At 39.7% G+C, this 25,217-nt stretch overlaps 1 protein-coding gene across 1 annotated transcript in view; it reads left to right on the forward strand.

The window, feature by feature from the left end:
• The window catches only part of TPH2 (tryptophan hydroxylase 2), a 94,221-nt gene that overhangs the window by 39,762 nt on the left and 29,242 nt on the right, over positions 1-25,217 (forward strand). The window contains exon 8 of the mRNA XM_073020953.1: positions 14,946-15,072. Within this exon, the coding sequence (XP_072877054.1) occupies positions 14,946-15,072 (127 nt within the window). The remainder of the gene's footprint in view (positions 1-14,945; positions 15,073-25,217) is intronic.

The following is a 25,217-nucleotide window of genomic DNA, read 5'->3' on the forward strand; positions in this document are numbered from 1 at the left end:
TCCACACACCATAGCAACTCATTACTAATCCTCTCTCATCTCTTTTATCACTTCCAAACTCAGAACTCTGTGCTTTGCTCTGCCTGCCATTTTAGTTTCTTGAACACTTCTCTAGTCCTGCCCGTCACCTCCAGATATAGATGAGGTTTGTGATTCTTCTCTGGTTCTGTCAGTTTTCCTTTGGGGCTTTTATCCATTCTCTCCTGGACAATGGGTAAGCTGGGAGTGGGGAGAGAAGCTAAGAGGTGATGCTATACTGCTCTGACATGGGTAGGAAGCAGGAGTAAGCTGGGAACACCCACATGTTAATCATTTGGCCTAATCACACATGGGATTGCACAGTCTCCAAGTGTGAAATGCCCTGTATCATATTTCTTTGAATGCTTTAAAATATGTAACAAGTATTTACTGGGAGACAACTACCTGCTTGGATTGTCTGGGAATGAGACAGCATTCCTGCCCTTCCAGGTGAATGGTGAAGACAATGGTTAGCATACAGACAGACAGATAGGTAATATGGCGTCAGGTGTAAGCGCTTCCATAAAGTGCTAATAAGTGCTGTGAAGACAAAGAGAGCATGGGGAGGAGACAGAGAGTCCTGGGTGCTGTTTTTTTGGATTGGGTCAGTACAGCTTCTTGGTAAACAACATCTGAGCAAAGACTTGAATGTGTGTATGATGGGCTGGAGAATTTCAGGCCAAGAGAACAGCAAAAGCAGAGACCCTGAGGCTGGGAGCTCTGGGGTTCTTTTGCCTTCCTGGGCTCCATTAAAATGAGTGCCTTGCTTTAATCTTACCCCACTGTTCTTCAGGCCACTCACGGTATCGCTTTGCTTATGATGCTGCTTTACCTGAATGCACTTGTGGTTAATGGGTTGCCATGGTCTTCACTGGGGGGCAGAGAAGCTTTTGAGGTTCAAGTAGTTAAGTAGCTGATGGTAGTGGAAGTGAGCAAGGATAAGTCAAGTCTCTGAAGCACCCCTCCTCTTCCTAGGCTGGCATAAGGCTCACTATCCAGGTAGGTCCCTATCGGGTCAATACTTTTTTTTTTTTTTTTTTTTAAGCTTTTTTCAGCTTTCCTGAAAGTGTTTTCAGGGTAAACAAAGGTTACTTATAGGACCCCAGACATTTGGAAAAGAAATGCTTCTTTCAGTGGAGTGAGTGCTCAAAGAAGCATTGTCAGAGTTAGAAAGGCAATCTCTGAATCTAGCCCAGAGGGTTTACAAATGGCCCTGTTTACAAATAGAAGGCACTTTGTTAGTTCCCATTGAATAACTGGCCCTCCTGAGACCTGTGATAGCATGCCAATAGGTATGCAGAGAGAGAGAGAGAGAGGCAAAGAAATGAGATGTTAGCCACAGAGGATACTGTGTTGCATTTTTACCAAAGTACTTTCCGCCAATTCATTCAGCAAACATTTATGTGCAATGCTAGCAGGGCGGTGCAGTGGATTCAGAGATAAATAAAATATAGTAGCCTCTTTTTTTTTTTTTTTTTTTTTTAAAGCAGCTCACATTCTGGCAGCAGAGATAGAAACATAAATAACTAGGAAATAGTGTGGTTAGGGTTATAATTAGTGTGTGTACAAAGTGCTGGAGAGCACAGAGGAAGGCACAGTCCTGAAAGACTTTTCAGAGAACGTATAACCTGTGTGGGGGTCTGGAAGGATGAGCAGAAATTTCATTTTTGTACAAGGCTGGGTGGGGAGGGAAGGGAAAGCTTTCCAAGTCAGGAGAAACAGCAAATGCAAAGTTGTGGAGACACGCAAGAGGCATACACGTGCAAGGCTTGTCAGACCAGAATAGCCAGGGTACAGTTTATGTAGTAGGGATGAAATGTATCTTCAGGCCATGTTATAAATGACCATTTGTCAAACTAGGACATTTGGACTTTATTCTGTAGGCAATAAGGAGCTATCCAAGGTTCTTAGGCATAGTCAGGTATGTGTATTGGAGAAAAATGACTGGGGTAAGGACTGGGGAATTGTTGAGAATGAACCACATGGAAAACCGGCTGGGGAGCTCACATTCTATGAAGGAATATAGTTCATAAGGTGTGGAGCTAGATGGGGTCAGGGGTATAGTACAAGAGAGCACCTATTTGATGCCCTCTTAACACCATAGAGATGGAAGTAACAATATCCAGTGACTACAATAGGGTTGAGACGAGGGGAGGGCCCCTAAGGTAAGGCTAAGATTTTTGTTTGGGATGCTGAGTGGAAAGTCATTTCTAATAATGACTGAGAATATTGGAGGAGGATCAAGCTTGGAGGGAAGAGAAAAGGAAAGAGGGAGGGAAGAGGAGGATGGGTTTAGGGTATGGTGTCTGTGAAGTGCCTATGGCTGGAACCTCCAGATGGAGAAGTTTCTCGTAGTTACAAATAAAGATGATAAGCTCAGAAGTGAATACAAAGCACCCACAATAGATTTGAGTAATTATTTTTCTCCCAAGTCTCCTATGACTACACAGATAAGAGGAGACTAAGTCAGAGGATGGAAACTTGGGATTCACTAACTTGGGGTTGTTTTTACAAGCCCTTTATTTTTTGTGGGTTTCATATCATTTGTATATATATATTTTTTGACAGAATCTCACTCTGTCACATGCAGTGGTGCAATCTTGGCTTACTGCAACCTCTGCCTCCCGGGTTCAAGCAATTCTCCTACCTTAGCCTCCTTAGTAGCTGGGATTACAGGCATGCACCACCATACCCAGCTAATTTTTTGTATTTTTAGTAGAGATGGGGTTTTGCTATGTTGGCCAGGCTGGTCTTGAACTCCTGACCTTGAGTGATCCACCTGCCTCGACCTCCCAAAGTGCTGGGATTACAGGCCATTCATTTGGTTTTTTAAATTATTACTTTATGAATAGGTAATACATATGCATAATTCAGAATTTAAAGTGCACTAAAAGGTATATACTGTGAACAGTGAGTTTCTTTCCATTCTCTGTCCCCGTGATACCCAGTGCGTCCTCTCCAGAGGCAACCACTGCTACTAGTTTCCATTTCATCCTTCCAGAAATATACTATGCAGACAAAATTCTCTGTAAAGATCTTTTTAATCCTTGTCTATTGCAAAGTCCTAAGTCCCTTCTCAGCCACATAGTTTGAATCTATGGGTACTATACTGGGAGGGATGTTTCCTGCCCAAGCACTTTCACAGGCATTGTCTTTGTAATGAAATCCCATTTCCTCAATTGAAAACCAACTGGAGGGCAGATTCTCCAATTTATGAAGTTCAGCTTGGCTACTGTGTTTGGTGCTTGTACTGTGCTTCCAAATAGCTGCTTTCAATTGCTGAACTGTTGTAGTGGAGGCTGCACTAATGAGACAAAGGTGAGCCCTGAAGACCCAGGTAGAAAGGAGCATGAAGCAACAAAAAAGACATTATCTGAAAAGAGAATTTTATTTTCGCTTTCAGTCTGGTAGAATGGATTTTGCCATCACAGCTTTCAACACACACTGGATTTTAAACATATCTTCGACTTCTTTTTACATTTTACAATTTTAAAGGCTCTGACTTCTCTAAACCTGGTACACTGGAAACCAAACCTCGCCATTACACAATATATTCCTGTAACAAATCTTCACATGGACCCCCTGAATCTATCAAAAGAAAAAAACAGTGATGGCAGATTAGACTGGTTTCCTGGGGGAAAGTTTTCCGGCCTGGAGGACAATAGAGAACCCCTGGTGAATTAGTGACTTCTGGTTTTCCTGGTGGGAGGAGTTGCTTTTCTATGCATTAATGCCTGGATTGAAAGGTCACTGATCTGCTAGAAGAGGAAATGGACTCTTGCCTTTTCTCCCTTTGAGCAGTGCCTGAGGCAATGAATCTGCATTTCAGTATTGCCTGGCTGCATGCTTTGATCAACTGTGATTGCAATGTTCTCACTAATCGGGTAAGGAAGTTTGCAAATAATTTCCTTTAAAAAAAATCAATTGGGCCAAATTCAAAGTTATTCCAATTGTACCTTCCCTCTCACTCACTGGAATGAGAGGGAAAGATGCAGACTTCCAAGTTATGTAGCTATGTGAGCATCGCCTGGCATGTGTACAGTGGCAGAACAAAATCATGAGAAGTTCTCAATCTCCCTGATCTCATTTTTGTCTCTCTGGGAAGTCCATCGTGCGCTCTCTCATGCTATGCCCTCCTGCCACCTCATCTTCTTTTAGAACAGGGTTACTTGCCGATCCGAGGCAGAGAGGGTGCAGTGTATCAGGAAAGCAGTCCTCCTTCAACCCTGGGTCCTGTGGATCGGAATGGAGAGTCAGGCAGAGAGAGGAAAGAGAGAGAGAAAGAGAGAGAGAGAGAGAGAGAGAGAGAGATGGCCCAAACCCTGGCAACTAGCAGAGTGTGAGCCCCTAAGGTTCATGGTCAGATGCCTCAGTGGTCTGTTTAAAAGGCAAAGTGGGGGCGCAGTCTGCTAGGTAGGAACGATAACTCACAGTTCTTTTCACTGGCTGCCAGCTTGGTATATATGGGTGTGGTGTTCTATTTCTAATGCCAAGGCAGCACCCTTTGCTGTGTTGTTCCTATTCCACACATCTCTTCTTTTCTGCCGGTGTCACTTTTCAAATCAAAGAGCAAATTTTCAGCATTGAGGAATAATTCAGGGCACCGGTGACTAATACTGCAACTTATATTGCCATAATACAATGAAATACGTTTGTGTTAAGGAACATCTTTTTTGTTGCAGTCGACCAGTTTAGAGGCAATTAATGTTATTTTTAAATATAACTGTTTAAAGGCTTTGCAGTCAGGTGATTTTTCTTATAATTGCTGCTGTTTAATTTTATAAGGAAAATAAAAGTGAATTATTTCTGACACTATTTTTCATCCATTTCTAAGTAAAGTAAATTAATTTTTTGCTTAACCCTTGCTTATTAGGAAAGCTTGGTTGCTCCCGTCTTGATTGAACAGATGCCTCTCACTAGGTCCATAATGAGAGGAAAAATATGAAGTTTTCTTTCCCAACTTTTCCTCCTTGTTCCCACCTGAGAGGTTCTGGGACTTGGGCCCTGGCTGTTGTTGGTGTTTTTAATATCAGGCCTTGCTGAAGTCATCTCAGCATGGTCTTCCTGCAGAGCTGGGAGGATAAACCAGAGCTTTATGGAGTTTAACCTGCATGCCCACGAGCTGTGTTTAGCTTAAACTTGTTCTTTCCCATAGGACATGCGAGCCTGGTGCCAAGCTTCCTGCTCATCCACCTGGCTTCTTCCATGGCACTATTACCATTCTTGCTGCTCAGGATTGCAAAGCAGAATTATTACCAGTGATTCTTGGAAAATGGCATGTTCCTAGAAAGCCGGTCCCATCTGGCCTCCCTTTCCTGCTTTGTAACTGGTGCGCATACCCTCAGTTTGGTAGCCATCCTCTAACTTAAGAGAAGTTTGGTTTGGGCTATACCGAGGGCCAGTTAAGATGTTAGTGGCCTCAAGACCTGAAAATACTTGAATTCCTTCCATCCCCCAGCATAGATAATCTTGACAGCAACCACAACAGCAGTAGCAACAATACTTTTACTATGAATAGCAAACAAACATGTCTACTATATATCAACTGGACACAGGTTTACTGTTAATAGCACCTGACACTATTTTTTGTGTTATGTATGGATGAACTCACCTAATACTGCAACACTTTGAGTTGTTATTATTATTATTCTGAGTTTATAGATGAGGAAATGAGGCACAGAAAGGTTAAATACATTGCCCAAGGTAACATAGCTGGTAAGTACGTGAGTCAGGGTTTGAAATTCGGGAGTAATGCCAGCACCTGTGGGCTTAGCCACTATTTTGTTAAGCAGTAACACTAAACAGAAATACTCACAACTTATTTCTATGCTGAAGGTGAAGAGCATTTTTGTTGTTGTTGTTTTCCAATGGTACATTTTGTAGAAGAGATTTGAAAAGACTCCTTTCTTTTTTTTTTTTTTTCAGACGGAGTCTCACTCTGTTGCCTAGGCTGGAGCACAGTGGTGCGACCTTGGCTCACTGTAACCTCCGTCTCCTGGATTCAAGTGATTCTTCTGCCTCAGCCTCCTGAGTAGCTGAGATTACAGGGGGCCGCCACTACGACTGGCTAATTTTTGTATTCTTAGTATAAACGAGGTTTTATCATGTTGGTCAGGCTTGTCTCGAACTCCTGACCTTGTGATCTGCCCACCTTGGCCTCTCAAAGTGCTGGGATTATAGGCATGAGCCACTGTGCCTGGCCTTGAAAGGGATACTTCCTTACTTTTATTTGGTGACCCTGATTTGCCAGAACCATAAGACTGTTTATGGCTATTATATAGTTTAGTGGTGTACTGCTCCATCCAGTCCTTGGCCCAACTTCCTGGTTCCTTGGAGGCCCACCTTCTCCTTTGATCTTCACAAGGTCACAGTTGGTCTGCCCCATTTATCAAGAGGAGGAGGCATCTGCTGTTTCACTGGGAAAAAGAAAGGGACAGCACCTCTCTACAGTATTGAGCATATCTTATATGCTAGGCTTTTCTAAGCACTGCAGACCCAAATATGAACATGGCCTTACCTCTGTCCTGGAGAAACTTACTCCTTCTTAAGTGCTAAAGTACCTTCTGAAAGGGCAGTAATACAGATAGGAGACTGCTGAGTCCTCAGGCAGAAGGACCTACCTGCCCAGAAATGTAGGCCCCACTCTCAGCTCCCAGCGTGACTGTCAGCAAGCCATTTAACCTCCCTGTGTGAACGATGATGAAATAACACTTTGATCTTTGGAGAGAAAAAAGCTTTATAAAAATACCAAGTAAGTCCACCCTTACTCGGCACCTCTTAAATTCATGTGGAGGGCTAATGTGCATCATAAAATTCCAGTGCGTCCTTAGTTACAAGGCCATGTTCCTAGACCTGGACTCCCAAGTTTTCAATCATAATATTGTGTCTAGTTTTGTGAAGTGCCTAAAAGCAAAAATAACCCCTGAGGCTTCTTATAGAGTCTTTTGTCTCAAGAGCTTATGCATTCTAACAATATACATTCTACTTTTTAAAAGTCCTATACATTATTTAAAATGTGCAGTGTGAAACCAAAATTGCATCTAAGTGTCTGCTGGCACCCTGTTTTTGTTCTTTTAGGCTGTTTTCTGTAGTGACTTGGGATAAGGCTTCAATGCTTCAGCCACCCTTCTTCTTCTTTTTTTTTTTTTTTTGCCGATTCAAAGCAGGATTCCTTATGTCACTCTTCCCAACCCCTGCACCCGGTTCTGTTTTCCTTGTGTGGAGCCCATAATCCAAAATTAGCACTCAGAAGTACCTGGCCCAAATCAAAATTTATATTCCTCCAGCACTGGGTAGTCAGGGAGAAGTTCATTATGTATTTTCAGGTGTGGAAGACTGAGATGACCAGGGAGAAATTTTTCCAGGAGTATTTGCATTTTTAAATTGCAAGTTCAGAAGAAGAAATCCAAAATGATTGAATTTTATGCAAGAAAGAAGTAATCACTGTTCATACCTCTTTACTACCGTGTAGAGAATTACATCTATGGATGGGCACAGAAGCCACCACAAGAGAGAAGGAAAGAGGGAGCAGACATTTCCCAAACACATTCTGTTTGTCTGGCATCATCCTACTCATCTCTATTAGGTTAACAGGATTGTCACCATTTTACAGATGGCAATTCCAAGGTTCAAAGAAGTCAGGTAATTTCCCTAAGGTTACACAACTAGAAAATAGCAAAACCAAGTTCTGGTCCAAAGCCTTTATGTGACACTGGAAATTAGGAAAACCATACTTGAGTTTCACTTGGATTCACTTCTATTTGGAGCAATAGAGCCCCATCATCACCTGGTCTATTCAGTTGAGTTAAAAAAGCAGTTATTGAGCATATCTTATGTGCTAGGCTTTTCTAAGCACTGCAGACCCAAATATGAACATGGCCTAATCTCTATCCTAGAGAAACTTACTCCTTCTTAAGTGATAAAGTACCTTCTCAAAGGGCAAAACTTATTCAAGTATGATAGGCTTAGATATAAATACAATTTAATGTAATGAATAATAATACCTAACTGATGGGAACTAAGATTTTCCATGCATTCTCTTACTACATCGTTTAATAATGTAAGAGATGGCTGGGTGCGGTGGTTCATGCCTGTAATCCCAGCACTTTGGGAGGATCACCTGAGGTCAGGAGTTTGAGACCAGCCTGGCTAACATGGTAAAACCCCGTCTCTACTAAAAATACAAAAAAATTAGCTGGGTGTGGTGGCGGGTGCCTGTAATCCCAGCTACTCGGCAGGCTGAGGCAGGAGAATCGCTTGAACCCGGGAGGCGGAGCTTGCAGTGAGCTGAGATGGGGCTACTGCACTCTAACCTGGGCGATATGAGGGAAACGCCATCTCAATAAGAGAAAAAATAATATAAGAGAAAAGAAATCCTACAATCTCCATTTTATAGATGAGAAAACACTATGTCTGTGCTGTCCAATATGGTAAGATGTGGTTATCTACATTTATTAATTAAAGTTAAATAAAAGTACACATTTAGTTCTTCAGTAGCACTAGTGACATTTCAAGTGTTCAGTAGACACCTGTGTGAAGTGGCTATTATATTGGATGGTACAGCTACAGAACATTTTTATTGTTGCAGACAGTCCCATTGGACAGTGCTGCTCTAAGTAATTTGCCTACAAAAGAATATGAGAGGTGAACTTAAGTCTGACACTAGGGTATATGCTTTTGACTGTTGTGTTATATTGCTTTCTTAATACACTGAACTTGGAGAGGTGGAGAGAAAGTTAAATATCTCTTATTTCTCCAAGAAATAAGAAATACTTCAGAAATGGTGGGTTTATTAGGTCATACTTGCATTGCTATAAAAAATACCCGAGACTGGGTAATTTATAAAGAAAAGGGGTTTAATTGGCTCATGGTTCTGCAGGCTGCACAGGAAGTATAGTGGCATCTGTTTCTGGGGAGACCTCAGGAAGCTTCCGGTCATGACGGAAGGCAGAAAGGGAACAGGCACTTCACATGACAAAAGGAGGAATGAGAGAGAGAGAGTTAGAGGGGGTGTGCAACACACTTTTAAATGACCAGATCTCAGGAGAACTCACTCACTATCCTGAGGACAGCACCAAGAGGATGCTGCTAAATCATTCATGAGAAATCCACCCCCGTGATCTAGTCACCTCCCACCAGGCCCCACCTTCAACATTGGGGATTACATTTTAACATGAGATTTTGGTTGGGTACAAATATCTAAGTTATATCAGTAGGGAGCTAGTGACATACCAAACAGAATTTCCATTGCAGTCTTTCTGTGGTCCCTCTAAGAACTGGAAATTGTTTCTTTTGATGCATCAGGAAAGTTTGTACTTGCTATTTGATTGCCTTTTTCTGAAACCAGATGGTGACTTTTGCTAGGAGTTATTCTAAGATTATGCCTTGTTTACTTTTAAGCCCGAGTTCCTAATATAGCACCTGGTACAAATAGGCACACAATGAACTAAATTTTAAGAAAGACAACTATAATATCTGCCAGTCTTAAAAGAATTGTAATAAAGAAGAGAAACATCAGTGCACGCCCATGTGATTCCTAAGGGAAAAAGCAAAGAAGATTTTCTCCAGGGCAACATCCAGGTGCCCGACTTAAAAAAAAAAAAAAAAAAGAAAAAGAAAAAAAGTGACTTTGTAGTTATACTATGATAGGAATATAAGAAGGAGTGAGCATAAGAATTGCCTAAAATCTTATCTGGGTCAGATTTTACAGTATGCTATTTTAAATCGAAACTAAAGAAACTCTGTATATGGCTCCAAAACAAGCCCTGAGAGAAAGTTGCCTCACTACCAAGTTAATTCCCCTTATCATCTTATGCAATGGAAGCAAACCAAGTCACCTGTCTGCAATGCATCCCAGTGTGTTATCCCACATTACTTGCATTTCCCACCAAATGTTGTGTGAAAGCTGAAAAACGCACCCTATTTTGCCTCCCAGCTCATCCTCCTGCTTCCTTTTATTAATGCAAAGTTTCCACCTCTCCCACTCATCTGCCTTTCCTTCTCTTTATGATTTAGCTAAAGTGTTGGCTTCTGTGTCATTTAGAGCAAACAAAACCTATAGAAATACGTTTTAAAAGACAGATGTGCAGATTTGGGATGGGAAGCAAATGTTGGACGCTCACTCAATGCCTCGTAAAGGCTTTAATTTACACCAAAAATAAAAAGTTGTTGTTCAACATGTAGTGCAAGGAGTCAGCTTTGAAAACTGATAAGAGGAGAAAAATGCCAGACTCATTTTGAATTTGAACTTAACAACCAGAACCCTTATTTCTTCATAGCAAAATGATGGCTACTTTCTTGGACTGAGTTAAGAATTTCCCAGAGACATTTCACCGAGGCTCCTTTGTGGACCTATTTCTGCAGGCTTTAGAATCCCCCTAGCAGGGCTTATCGGAGAAGATTCCAATTTAGAGCAGCAAAAGTTTAGTGTCTGATATCAGCTCTTGCTTTTTTTTTTTTTTTAATAAAAAGGAGACATGATGTTTTACAGTGTTAACAGCTTTGAAAGGTCTTGTATTTCCAGTGAACAGAGCACGTTTGTGAAAAGGACTCTAAAAAGCATTATTCAGGCAAAAATGTATCAAAGCGATGGGAGTTAAAAAGAGAAAAGTTTGCTGATATAGAGACTGGAGGTAGCATGTGCTGACAGGTGCAATTATGGCCAAATAATTGAATCTTTTTGGAGAGATCTGGTGAGATAAGGCAATAGTTGTGAACTCACATCAGAAACCTGTTCATAATTAGATACTCAGGGGTTCGGCTGTGGATGATACAACCAAAGTAGGGATCTCAAACTACTTTACATGCAGGACCCAGTGCAGTGGCATTTGCACTTTGTAAAATAAAGTTTAATAGTATAATTTCAGCTCAGCAGACCTTAATTGGTACAGAGGTTAGAGAGAAGGTTTTTGCGGTCTGCAGTCTCCTTCAGACTCCCCATAGCCTGGAACCCCTTTCTGCCCCAAAGAGTGGAGGTCACTTCAGCTTCTAAGTCCTCTGGTCTCAGAGAATCTAAAAAATGTAAACTTTTCAAAGTTAATGAATTGCTTTTATTAGTAATGTTAAAAATCTTTGCTCTCTGGTTGAAGAGTTTCCAGGCACTTCAGTTTCCTTTGTCTACATGTACCTTAGCCAAAGACAGTGGGATAGAGAACAATATGGTGTTTATTTCTGAGAATGTTTCACCAAAGACATAAAATATAATAACCTTGTTCTTGGTCTTGAAAAGCAGGTGCTCAAAGCCTTGGCCCCATGACATACTGTGTCCACACTTTGTTCAGGAACCTGAAGGGAAGGTCTTTCTCAGAGTCTCTGCATGGAAATGGAGCTGAGAAGAGGGCACAAGCTAGCAAAATACAGCATAATCATTTCTACTTGTAATAGAGCAAAGGGTATATCTGAGGTTCCATTAATAATTCTGCTAGACATCTCGCTTCAGGCTTTCATTCTTAATGAAACAATATAACTCACTCTGCTGTATTGTATGATTCTTTTCTTCCAAATTTATAACTTCTTTTATCCTCTTCTTTGTGTAGTTAGATTACTTTGTCATTGTGATGGTATTAAAGGTTCTTAAGTTGGCTAGTGAGTTATAGGTTTCTGATAATGACATCTTAACACTCAGGTGATAGCTCCTTTTTCTACCATGGAGAACTGACTCCTGAATGTCTTTGGATCTCTAATATTTTCCTAACTGCTAACTTTTCACCTTGCCTTCTACCAGTAAGCTTTTGGACTCCATTAGTATCTAAGTAGACAGAAGACTGTCTTTTGGATTGGCCTTCTTCAAGTATTTAACAAGTTCAAATGTAAATTCTGTATTGCACCAAGCATCTAACACCACTGTAGCTTTGACCTACCCTATTCTCTTCTTATGTTATGAAGCATTTAGCACAGTGCCTGGCTCATAGTAAGCATTCACTATAATTGTTACTTTACTTTCTGCTCATCTTGTTTATGCAATGAGAGAATACTCATCATCCTCAGTATTTTCTTGGAGTTGACATAGTGACTAATTTAAAATTATTGTTGCCACATCTTTTGACTGGATCAGTGGGAGCTTTTTAGCATTTACATCATGAGCTACAATGGAGGTTTTCAGATTTTTCCATGGTGGGTTACTTGATCTTAATTCCAATATTGGCGCAGGCGGCATGACCTTTTAAAAAATTGATCAGAAGAATGAGTCCATAGGGTCCACTCCCGGCTTAGAAGTATTGGACTTCTAACTGAATCAAATGCACATGGAGAAGGAATTAGTTACCCATCTACCTCTCAGTCACCACCTTTTATTATTCTTCAGTATCATGATGTAATTTTAGTGGGATTAAACTTGAGCAGCTCTCAATTACATAATCACATTCAGTTGTAGTTTTAAGTACTGGTTGCTTGAAGCTTGCTAGGAGAGCTCCTGGAGTCATCAGTTATGACAGTGAATCTCGGCCCTGGCTGTGTCTTATTATCACCTGGTGAGAGTTTAAAAAAATGCTCAGGTTTCTCTCAGGGAGCCTGATTGAATTAGTCTAAGGCAGGGCCTAGTCATTCGGTATTTTTAAAATGCTCCTCAAGTGATCTGGAAAGTTGAGAAGCACTGAGTTGGAGCAAAAGAGACTTAGGAAATACTGACTACATTTCTTACTTGTGCTAGCTAGCTTGACTAAACTCTCTTCCTACGGCCTAAGCTATGTACGCCCCAGCCCCTTTCTTGCTTACACCATATCTACAAATTGAAACAACAGAGAGCTGAAAGAGTGTGGGTTTGGAGTTCAAAAAATTTGATTTCGAACCTTGTCTCTGGGCTGGGTGCAGTGGTTCATGCCTATAATTCCAGCACTTTTGGGAGGCCGGTGGGAGGATTGCTTGAGGTCAGAAGTTCAAGACCAGCCTGGGCAACATCGTGAGGAACCCCCCCCACCTAACTTCCACCCCTGACATTTCTACAAAAAATTAGCCAGGTGTGGTGGCATGTGCCTGTAGTCCCAACTACTTGAGGGGCTGAGGTGGGAGGATTGCTTGAGCCTACGAGGTCCAGGCTGCAATGAGCTGTGATTGCACTACTGTCCTCTAGCCTGGGCAACAAAGGGAGACCCTGATTAAAAGAAGAGAATAGTCTCTGTCTTTGCTAAAAGTGTGGTAGCTTAGGAAAAGATTCTTAGATTTACTAAATTTTAGCTTCCTCATTTGTTAAATTGGAATAATAAAGCTTCTCTTATTTATATTTATTATTCCTTTATAAAACACGTAAGGAAAGATTCAGTTACCAATGTGACTTGAAAACATTTAGCACATTACCACATAGTAGGAGCTCAGTATATTCTCTCTCTCTTCTTTATTTTTCATTTCTTCATATGTAAAATGAAGGGCTTGGATTACATTTAAATGCCCCTATACCCTGAAATCCAGTGCATCTGCTTCTTTGCCATAAGCAATGCGATTGAAGAATAACAACCTCATATTCCTTTTTTTTTTTAAAAACAAATTCAGTTCAGTTCATGTACAAAAAAGGAAGTTATTGACACAATTGACAAGGGATGAATTTGGAGTTTGTTTCAGTATCCTGTTCACTATTCTCAATTGGCTGCCCTTTCAACCTGCTCTCTATGAAGTAACTGGCCAAGGTTGGGGATATGGTTTGGATTGTGAGAATAAGACTTTTTGATTGAGTGATTGAGTGATGCTATCTATTTTATGTGGGCATCAATCTTGGCCCTTGACCATCATTCATTTGCTTCAACTGTGTGACCATCCAACATACTTTATAATTGTGATAATGGTAGCACCTGGTATTTGTATTCTAGCACCTATTTGAAGTGATAGATTTCAGAGGAGTACAAGTGAAATCAAAAATATCTTTTAATTACTACCTAGGTAATTGGTGTTTTTTTTGGTCAGTAATTTAAAATGTTCCTGCATCTCAATCCATTCCCAGACAACCATAGGGGAATTCATTCCATTACAGCTTGGTATCATGGAACAGTTCATTATTCATGGCAATGACTCAGGAAGGCATCTGCCTTGTATTGTTGTGAAAGATACCTGTCTTTTGCCCACTTATCTGGCTCCAAATGAAAGCTCAGACAAATGAGAGGGGTTCCAGGCTTCTATTATTACCTAGTTTAGGCTAACCAAAGCAGAGAACTGGGAGATTCTTATAGTGTGTTATCACGAGAAAGTTGCTTATATTAGAGGTATAAATCATCTACTGGAAAAGCTACTTTGATGATGATGACAATAGAATCCTCTCCCGTTACCCATTGCCTGGCAAAGTGTAACAGAGTGGCAGTACAACTTAAGGGTTAACAGCAAAAGTTTAAAAATCATGACAAATTGGATTCCAATTTTGCCTTCCTCACTATCTATGGCAAGAAACAGCAATTTTTTTTCTGTAAAGGGTCAGCTAATTAATTATTTTGGCTCTATGATCTCAGTCACTACTACTCAACTCTGCAGTGTGGTCAAAAGTGCCACAGGTAATACACAAGTGAATGGGCATGGCTATATTCAAGTAAAACTTTTTTTACAAAAACAGGCAATGGAACAGATTTGGACCATGGCTGTTGTTTTCCTATCCCTGATCTACAGGATCCTGTGCTAACAAGTTACTTCAATTCTCTAAGGTTATTTTGAGAATAAAAGATATAATGCATACAACAAAACACCTACCAAGTACTTGGCATATAGTAAGAACTTGAAAATGGTAGTTGCTTTTATGTTATTAAAATATTATATATCATATGTTTTAAGTGCTGTTGATTATGAGATGCACTGGGATTTCAGACATATTAAAATGATTAAAAAGTCCAAGGATTGATGAACTATAGTAACTAATTAATTATAGTGACAAGGTCTTATTTAGGACTTTAAGTTGTGTTCTACCAGTGGTAATTTAAAGCTTCTTATACAACATGTCTTTGTGATGTCTTTGTCAGAGACACATGCCATGAACTCTTGGGACATGTTCCACTACTTGCGGATCCTAAGTTTGCTCAGTTTTCACAAGAAATAGGTCTGGCGTCTCTGGGAGCATCAGATGAAGATGTTCAGAAACTAGCCACGGTGAGTTCATTTTCAACTTAAAACCAGTTATATTTATGTCCATTTGTAAGGTAAAGAAAGCTTCAGGGTTATTGACTATGAGTTATCGGTAAATTTTCTGGAGAAAGCATGGTGAACTTACCTTTTCCTGTATTGTATTCTTTTGAAGCACAATGAGTTCTCAGCTTATTGACCACCAAAACATTTGTATTTTATCATTCTTGTTCAGGGGTCAGCTAGAGATAAAGGGCTAGGTAGTAAACATATTAGGTTTGTGGGTTGTAAGGTCTCTGTCAGAATTACTCAGCTCAGCCACTGTGATATGAAAGCAGCCACAGACAACAAAAAAGTAAATAAATGAGTGTGACTGTGTCCCAATAAAACTTTATTTATAAAAGCTGGTAGTGGGCCAGATTTATCCTGTGTGCTGTGGTTTGCTGACCCTCACAGAAATATTAGTAATAGTAAAAGGCATGCATTTATGATAAAGTAGGGGTTGCACCTAAAACTATCTCTGATTATTCTAGATGGTTGTAGTCAGACATAATTTGAGTCAACAACCAGTAAGATACTCAGGCTCAACAATTATTCTAAGTACAAAGCCAGAAAAATATTTAATGGATGTTATAGTATCTTCCTAAAACTGAAGTTCTTCTGAAAACAAGCAATATGAGAGGAAAGGTCTAATGTTGGCTGCTACCTTTAAGATGCTGAAGGACCAGATCTAGCATGCTCATATGCCTTACCCTAGCTCCATTTCTAAGGGTCCAGGAAGAGAAAAAGCAGTTTTAGCCAACCCATTACCTACAGGGACCAGTCAGTTAACCTAGTGAGCAAAACCACCAGGGGATGAAAAATGCATTCTTAAATTGTATGTATTCAGCACAGGTACACAACAGTGGCATATTTGATATGCAGGAATATTCTTCATTTCCTCTCAGAAATAAGTTTTCTCCTAGATTTCTTAAAAACACACAGACCTTTCAGTACATCTTTTGTTTCCTACTTTTGATAAAGATATAGGAACTGGGAAATATTTCTCAACTAAAAGTTAAATAGCAATGCAGAAGCCATCTAAATGGCAAGGACCTCTGGGGTCACTATGGAGATGAATAGTCTCTGGTGGTGGCCGTGGTGGACAAGGGACAGCGTGTCTCTTGTGTAGCAGGTGCTCAGCTTCCACTGCTTGTTGCCAGAGGTGGGATGCAAGACTTCGTGTTGCTAGAAATCTCCTAAACTTTTTTAGAGAGACTGGCAATCTAGATTTCTAAATGAAATGTAATGATTTTTAAATGTTGGCTTATTAAAACAAATCCCACTATTATGAGCTGAAGAAAATATATTTGTAGACTGAATCTAGATCTTGACCTCCTATGTGTAACTTCTGGTATAAGGATTGTATCTCATGTATATTGGCTATCCATCATGATATAATAAATTATCTCAAAGCTTAGTGGCTTAAAACAACAAACATCTGTTATATCATAATTTCTATGGTTGGAAATTTGAAAGCAGCTTAGCTGAGTGGTTCTGGCTCAGGGACTCTCAGGAGGTTGTAGTCAAGATGCTGGCTGGGCCTGTAATTGTCTGAAGGTTGGGAATTGGCTTCCAAAATGGCTCACTCATGTGGCTATTGGCAGGAGGCCACAGTTCCTCACTGTGTGGGCCTCTCCTTAGGCTACTTATGACATGGCCACTGGCATCCTCCACAAGTGATGAGAGAGAGTGAGAGCAAGGAGAAAACTGTGATGTCTTTTGTGGTTTGATCAGATGCTGTTCACATTGGCCATATTCTGTTCATTAGAAGGGACTCATTTCAGCCCACACTCAACTGGAGTGGAATTAGTTTTCACCATTTGGAAAAAGGATTGGCAAAGTATTTGTGGATATATTTTAAAACCACCATATCGTGAGTTGTTTAGCTCTGAAACCTTGGTTCTGTTTTTAAATGCCTTGTTTTGGAACCTTTTCTGTGCCTTTCAGACTTGCCTTGATATTTTCTGGTTTCATTCTTTGACTCCCTTTCGCCTATACCCTTGATCACGGAGCAAGATATATTGCTCACTTGTCTGACTTTGAATAGTCATAAACTGATACTTGATGGCCAGGCTGTGTGGAGCTGACTTGTGTGCGTGTGTGTGTGTGTGCATGTGTGCATGTGAACATGTGCATCCAAATAGAGGAGAAGAAGAAAGACAGGAGTTTATGAATGTAAATGTAGGTGGATCCTCGTGAGTGCTGTTAATCCTTTTTTTTGTTTTATTTTTATTATTATTATTTTTTTGAGACAGAGTCTCCCTCTGTCGCTCAGGCTGTAGTGCAGTGGTGCAATCTCGACTCACTGCAAGCTCCGCCCCCCAGGTTCATGCCATTCTCCTGCCTCAGCCTCCTGTGTAGCTGGGACTACAGGCGCCCGCTACTATGCCTGGCTAATTTTTTTTTTTTGTATTTTTAGTAGAGATAGGGTTTCACCGTGTTAGCCAGGATGGTCTTGATCTCCTGACCTCGTGATCGGCCTGCCTCGGCCTCCCAAAGTGCTGGGATTACAGGCGTGAGCCACGGCGCCCAGCCTGTTAATCTCTTTTTTAAAAGCAGTGACATGAATACTGTTTTATTGTCCTTTATTTTTACTGTCCATCAAATTACGATTAATTAATTCCATCATTCAAATTACATTTATAAGGAATATGACATTGTCCTCCCCACTTTTTGGAAAATTATAGCTTATATCGACTAAACAGATTTTTTAAGAGGAAGTTTGTACTGAATCTTTAAAGATGAGAAAAGATAGTCAAGTGGAGAAGAGTGAAAGAGGGAATAGAGGAATAGTTTCAGTCAGAACAATCTCTCTGGTTTGGCAGGGCTGTGTTCCTTTATGGGGGCTCTGGGGCATGGTCCGTTTTGTTGCTTTTTCCACCTTCTTGAGGCGGTCTTCATTCTTTGGCTCATGGCTTTCTTCATTCCTCTTTAAAGCCAGCAACGCTGCATCTCTTCGATCTTGTTTCTGTTGTCACATCTTTCTCTCTCACTGACCAAGACTGAGAAAGGTCCTGTGCTTCTAAGGGCTTCTATGATTACATTGGGCCTACCCGGATAATTTATGATAATCTTCCCATCTCTCTATGTGTGGCCATCATCAACATCTGCAAAGGTAACATATTCACAGGTTCTGGGGATTAGGGCATCAAAATCTTTATAGGATCATTATTCTTTGTTTGTACTTTTACACTTTCTGGAAAAAACGAATACTCATACCTTGAAATCTATTTTACTAGGCCAGCAAATTTGTAGGATGAGTAAGTTTTCTTTAGGAGCTTACATTCCTTAGGATAATTCCAATACTCTTGGCCTTGGGTTGCTTGAGCTCCAACAGCTAAAAACACTTCCATCTGGTAGAGAACATTAGGCCATTAATCATGTTTCACCATCTCTCTTTCTCTCCCTCTCTCTTTTATTGTCCCTTCCCTGAAATGTACCTGCTTTTTTGCAAAAGCCAATTTAAGCTACCAGGTATTCTTTAAATGGCTAAAGAATCCTAGGTACCATGAGGTAGGGACAGGGGAAAAAAAAGAGCTGGTAGTTTCTTCAAGAAACTCACAGTCTAGTACTCCAAAATACAAAAAGCCCAGAGTCAATATTATTTTTTATTTATATACATGAGTAGTTATGTAGAAGAAATGGATTTAGCTGGATATTCACTATGTGTGAATGAGTTCTGAGTTCAGTGTTGGAGGCTGGGCTTCAGGATAGGGGGCAGGAGCTGGAAGAGATGGTCTTCTCTGTATAGGTCATGGGTAGGAAGGATCAAGTGTCCACCAAAGAGGCCAACCTACCTGCAGTCTTATGATGATATTGAAAGCTTAAAAAAAAGCGTAAACTTGCAAAGGACTTAACATAAACTCTTTAAATGCAGTGAAGAATTTGGGATGGAGTAGGGTTGGGTGTTTGCCTCACCATGGTTTTGCCTGATTCACTCATTTCTCTTTTCTTGATATTGCTTGAGCTCCCACCCTAATTCACTCTGACTTTCTCTCTCTCCTGAACCTTCCAGTTCCAAAATTTCCCAATTCTACAGACTGCCCATTTACTTCAAATAGTGTTTTGCAGACCAAAGAGAAATTTGGAAGGCTTTTTCTGTATTATGTGGAGAGTATGGAGGAGGATAACCTCATACAGTGTGAGGAGGCTAAGGGAGATTGTTCCTGAGATGATACTAAAACTGCTATTGACTTCAAGAGCCACATACCATCCATCAGTTAAAAACGAAGTGAATAGAAAATTGCCAGAAGATAGTCTTGGGAAAACACACATACACACACACACACACACACACACACAGATTCCAACCAGGCAATTTCAAAGTAAGCCCTGGCATAAATAACCTGTTGGATACCATGCATATTAATGAACCTCAAGCCATATACTGAAACTAGAAGGCAAATTTAATGATCCACTTGCAGAAACAAAAAGATTAAGAGCTCAGGTCTTACAGGCAGGGATAAAAAGTCCATGGCAGGGGGATAGTGGTAGCTAGCAAGGCCAGAGGAGAAATAGAGGTATTATTAGCTGATTTCCTCAAAGTTGTTGACATTAAGTCTTCTGAAGAAGTAGAGGAAAATGAGCAATGAGATGCACCAAAGGAGAAAAATCTATAGAGAGGACAAATGGAAAGCCATGGAACTCACTATTTATGCAGAACAATGAGACAGGCCATATTACTCTTTGACTCTAGGTGAGATTTATATTATTAATGACTCTGTTTCTATAGTGCGTGTTTTTCCTTGTTTAGTGAATTTAAGCACTTAGGAAAAAGAGAGTCATGCCTAGTGAAAGCAGACACGTAATAACTTTCTGTGATGTACTATCAACAAATCCGTCTAAAGAAGAAAATAACCTCCACTAGGACTAATCGGCAATGCCAAACTCTTTGTCCAAAGCAGCTTTTGAACTTCTTGGTCTGATTTTCCAAGGTACTAGACTATATTGCCTATGGCTACTCTATCTCCTTGCTATATTTCTATCGAATATTTATTTTGACATTTTAATAGTGCTCAGTTTTGAGAATAAAGCTATCTCTGCTGTTTAATGGGGGCAATGGTTTCTATGCCCCGAGAACCATTTAAATGAACTCTTTTGTATCTGAAGAAATTGATGACAATACTTAGAAAATGTATTTCAAGTGCATTGTTATACATGTAAATAAATTGCCCTCTGGTGGATAATAAATAAGACCACTGGTTGTGGCAGCATTACTCTTTTCATACTCATCATGGCTGTCCAAGGTCTGTGTGTGATAGATATGCAAAAATATTCCCAATATAGGCTGCTTAGAGTGTGTTATACTTTTGAGACCAGCTATTTACCACTGTAGCACTAGTGGAAGTGAATTTAATAGATTAGTGTGTATGTTAGGAGTGGTAAACTTAAATGTTACTTCAGTGGCCAGCTAGGTAGCACACACGTGTGAAATAGCCTGATATAAGAAAATAAGGAGTATTAGAGCGTGTGGACAACTGGAGAATATATATTATGCTAAAGGGCTTCAAATTCAAAAACTGAAACAAGACAAAATGTTCTTTGGCTGCGAGTGGTGTCTGCAAAAAGCTGAAACAGAACTACAAGGCTCTCAATTCTCTGTCCTTGTATCTACAGTTAAATTCTACCTTAGACTATACCATCCTTGAGAGACAAGCCCATGCTAGATTCTTCTTTATATCACATTGTACATTCTCAATTACTGTTTTCTGGACAGCACAATATTTTTCCTAAGAAAAGACAGCTATTACAGTGTTCAGTAGAGATAAGTATCTTATTGCAGTTGAGAGGTGACTGCTTTTGAGTTATAACTTTAAACCTGTTACAAACAACGACTCTCATACATATGCACTGAACATATGTCAAATATTTATTTAAAACCCATTAATGAGGGAAAAGCAGGGTGGTAAATCTAGTTCAAAGAAGAATTTGAGGAACCAAGAATATATAGTCACTGAAGGAAAGAATCTTGAAATAAGATGCAAAATGGTTAATGTTCTGCAGGGCAATAAAACTATAACCTTGAGGTTGTCTTTTCTACTGGGCAGAAATTATTTGCATGTCTAGTGGACAAAATAATTTGCAATTTATCGATCTTCACAAATTAACATTGAGCTTTACAGTCTGTGGACCCTAATAAATAGGAAGTCAGACAAAGATTATATCCCTTGGATCAGCGCTTCTCAAACTGTGTTGTATACGAAGTAACCTGAGGATCGTGTTAAAATGCAGATTCTGATAGAGTGGGTCTGGAGTGAGGCCTGAGACTCGGCACCTGACAGATCTCACATGATGCTGATGCTGCAGGTTGAAGGACCACACTTTGGTAGCAGGAAAGGTGGGTGACATTTTAGACATGCGGATCCATTAGACAATAGGAGAGTATGTCTTTCAAAAGGCACATAGTAATCTTTCATCCTTATTTCCATATTTTACCTGATTTTCTAACAACTGGATGAACAGGATATCACCAGATAAATATCATGCAGTATGAGATGAGTGTATTTATGACTTATTCAAGCCCTGTAAACAGACCTTTGCATCTATGAGAGCCACGTCATTGCTTCTGTTTTGTGTCTCTGCTCTCATCGTCTTTCTGTCTGCTGTTTTTCCATATGACTTACATTATTTATTTTTATACAAATACACAAACAGAAATTTACTGATCAGATGAATTTAGGAACTAGTCCCTGAAATATATTGATTTCCCTTCCCCCAAATGTTAGAAAATGTAAAGGGGCATCTTTTGTCAAACAGTACAACCCATCCTATGATGCAGATGGCTTCAATTCAGTCTATTCATTTCTCATATCATAAAGGCATTTGAAACAGACAAAGCTGTGAATCATCTGTAGGGGAAAGCAATCAGTATGAATACACCACAGATGTTTCCAAAGCAGAATAAATCGGCCTCTGGCCCAGTTGGAAGTTTTCCTCCACAAGAGTTTTAGGTGATCCATTCAGTTCTGTCAACCCTGAAACATGTTTACCTTCACTTTCTAATTGAAGGATTTCTGTTACTGGGTCTTGGTAATGCTGATGAGAGGAGTCTTGGCTAAGGGTAATGAGGGAATAAGGAGTCTTTCCCAGAACCGGTTCCTGGAATGTTAGTCTTATGGCCTTATGAAATGGTATTATGAGTTCTGTAAAAGGAGGGACCCGTGGGCAAATGTATTTGGACAGCACTAGCTTAAATAAACAGCTTCGTGTGTTTTTTTTTTTTTTTTTTTTTGAGACAGAGTTCTCTCTTGTTGCCCAGGCCAAAGTGCAATGGCACGATCTCAGCTCACTGTAACCTCCACCCCCGGGTTCAAGCGATTCTCCTGCCTCAGCCCCCCAAGTAGATGGGATTACAGGCATGTGCCACCATGCCCGGCTAATTTTTATATTTGTAGTAGAGATGGGGTTTCGCCATGTTGGCCAGGCTGGTCTTGAACTCCTAACCTCAGGTGATCCATCCACCTTGGCCTCCCAAAGTGCTAGGATTACAAACTTCATAGAACCTTTAATAACATAATATGTGGAATGAATCTCCAAAAGTGATAAAAACTTATTTTTCTAAACTTACCATATCTCCTCCATTCGAAGGTGCCATTGGTTGTAAAACATAGTGTTAATTTAATAGTGGCTTTTTTTTAAGAAGGAAAAAGATTCAGCTAGCAAAATTTTTGATATTGTAAGATGAAGTTCCATTTTGGAAATGTTAAAGTATAAAAAAAGTAAACTTGAGAATTGTTGGTTAAAGGGTACAAAGTTTTAGATAGATAGAAGGAATAGGTTTTGAGGTCTATTGCACAGAAGGGTGACTATAGTTAATAATAATGTATATTTCAAAATAACTAAGAGAGTAATTTTCAAATGTTTCACCATAAAAATAATAGGTAGGTAAGTGAGATAAACGGACATGTTAATTAACTTGATTTAATCATGCCATGTCACATACAAATATCAAAACATCACATTGTATCCCATAAATATATACAACCATGATTTGTCAATCAAAAACAATATTAGAAAAAGATAAATGCCATGCAAAGAAGGTCTGGCTGTTTTTACTCCCAGCCGACAAAGAAAGGGTGGCCAGTACTTACAGTTATAAGCAGAACCACAGATGTCACTAGATGAGCGAGGGGGAGAGAGACAGAGACAGAGAAAGGGAGAAGGGGAAGAGAAAGAGACAGCGAGAGACAGACAGAGAAAATGTGAATACAGTGTAATCGTAAATTAGAATTTGGTTCTTTATCTGACCAGGAGAAGGGTGGAAGAACCGTGGCTACATCTGAGCTCTGATAATGGCAAGGGTAGAACCCTAAACATTTAGATACTGATTGCTATGGAGTGCACTTGACAAGTAATACAAATCTTAGAAACAAAACAAAACAAAAAAGAAAGAAAATACATTATATGGTCACAGTGGTCTCTTTTTATGAAATGCATATTAGCATCCCAAGCTTTTAGTATTCCAATAAACACATTTTAGGAGGTATAAATCTAGAATGTTTTTTGAAAGGGTGAAATTCATTGTGAACCTGACCAGACCGTCAGCTATTTTATTTTATTTTATTTTTTGAAGGAAAGAAGTGTCAGGGAATTAATAATACAGGGTTCCGTTTCTACTTTCCTTGATTAAAACAAATAATTTATTTGTTCCAAGTAAAAGAATTTGCATTGATTGGGGCTTTTGGTGGCCATGACTCACGTGTATTTGAATTTTCAGGATAACCAGTACTTTCTCATGCTGAGAGTTGTAATGAAATGTACAGTCAGTCTTAAACTGATAATCAACTATAATTTATATTAGGAGTGTAATTATAAAGGTAACCTTAGTTTATAAATTGCTAATTAATATTTTCCTGCCTGCTGAGGATATTAACTTGTTTCCTGGTCTCTCTTGTCTTTGCCTACCTGGCTGGGGATGGGGAATCTTTGGATGCTAAAAGACTTATGCACAGCTGTAGTTCTTTCTGAACATGGATGACATTAAAAATGACCACTTTGGTATCTCTACAGAAAGCTTGAAATAAGCCTCAGGCTTATTTATTCCATGTAGAGTCTTTGAACTGGTTCAGCTGTTTGGATCATTTGATACAAAGCTGACAAAGGGCTGGGAGGAATGCACTTTTATACATTCTTAATTGAGATGTTTGTGTGGATGATCAGTTTGTGTGTTATTTCTAAGAGTAACTTAATTAAAAGTTAATAATATCTATTCCAAGTCATTACTTTCACTTTTATGTCTGCTGTGCATATAGAAGGGCAGTAGCATCTTGCAAGAAGCGCTCGAATTCTTTAACTACTCACATAGACCTTGACTTCTGTCGTTTTTCAGTATTTTCACCACTACCTTTTCTTGGTCTTTTTCTACCTGGGTGCTCTACCACACTTCCTGCTGACTAATTCTCTCCTGAGAACTTTGATATTGTAGCCCAGGCTGTTTTGTTCTACTCATATGTGCATGTTTCCCTTATGATATTTGTTGTTGCCATTAGGAGGTGTTTGCCATCTATTTATATTATGATGAGAACACCACAGTTATCTGGAATTGCAAAAACAAACAGGAGCTCTGAATTGCCCACTATGTTCAGAAACAAATATATTTGCAATCTGGAATAGTTATATATTTTTGCAACTCAAGTCTTTCTTTGTTACTTAGAACTGTATGCTAGGGCTCTCAGAGAGCCATCATATAACTGCAGATGAGAAACAAAGCAACACAATCCTATTTTAGATACTTGGAAACTCACAAAGATAGGACTACCTTGGTAACTCTTTATTCTCTGTTCATGTGCTGAGTTGGGTGCTGAACCCACCATTCTCTGCACACACTTCATTTTGTCCGTGTAGAAACACCATGGTCAACAGCTGGGATCTCTCAGCACTCATGCAAGCTCGATGAAGATGCTATTCGGGATGTTTGATGTACAGTATGTGGTGTGGTGCAATGTGGTGAAAAGAATCTGAACTTGAAGTTAGCCCAGCTGGGTTTAAGTGTTAGATTTGTTACTTCCTAACCTTGTGCTCAGCTTAGGCACAAAGCAACAGATTATATGTCATCTTTCAAATGAAGATATTCTTCTACCACCCAGTGTTGAATAAGGGGTAAAGGAGATGGCATACTTCGGTGATGTACA

Source organism: Chlorocebus sabaeus, chromosome 11 (assembly GCF_047675955.1).
Source record: "Chlorocebus sabaeus isolate Y175 chromosome 11, mChlSab1.0.hap1, whole genome shotgun sequence".
In the NCBI taxonomy this organism is placed as follows: Eukaryota; Metazoa; Chordata; class Mammalia; order Primates; family Cercopithecidae; genus Chlorocebus; species Chlorocebus sabaeus.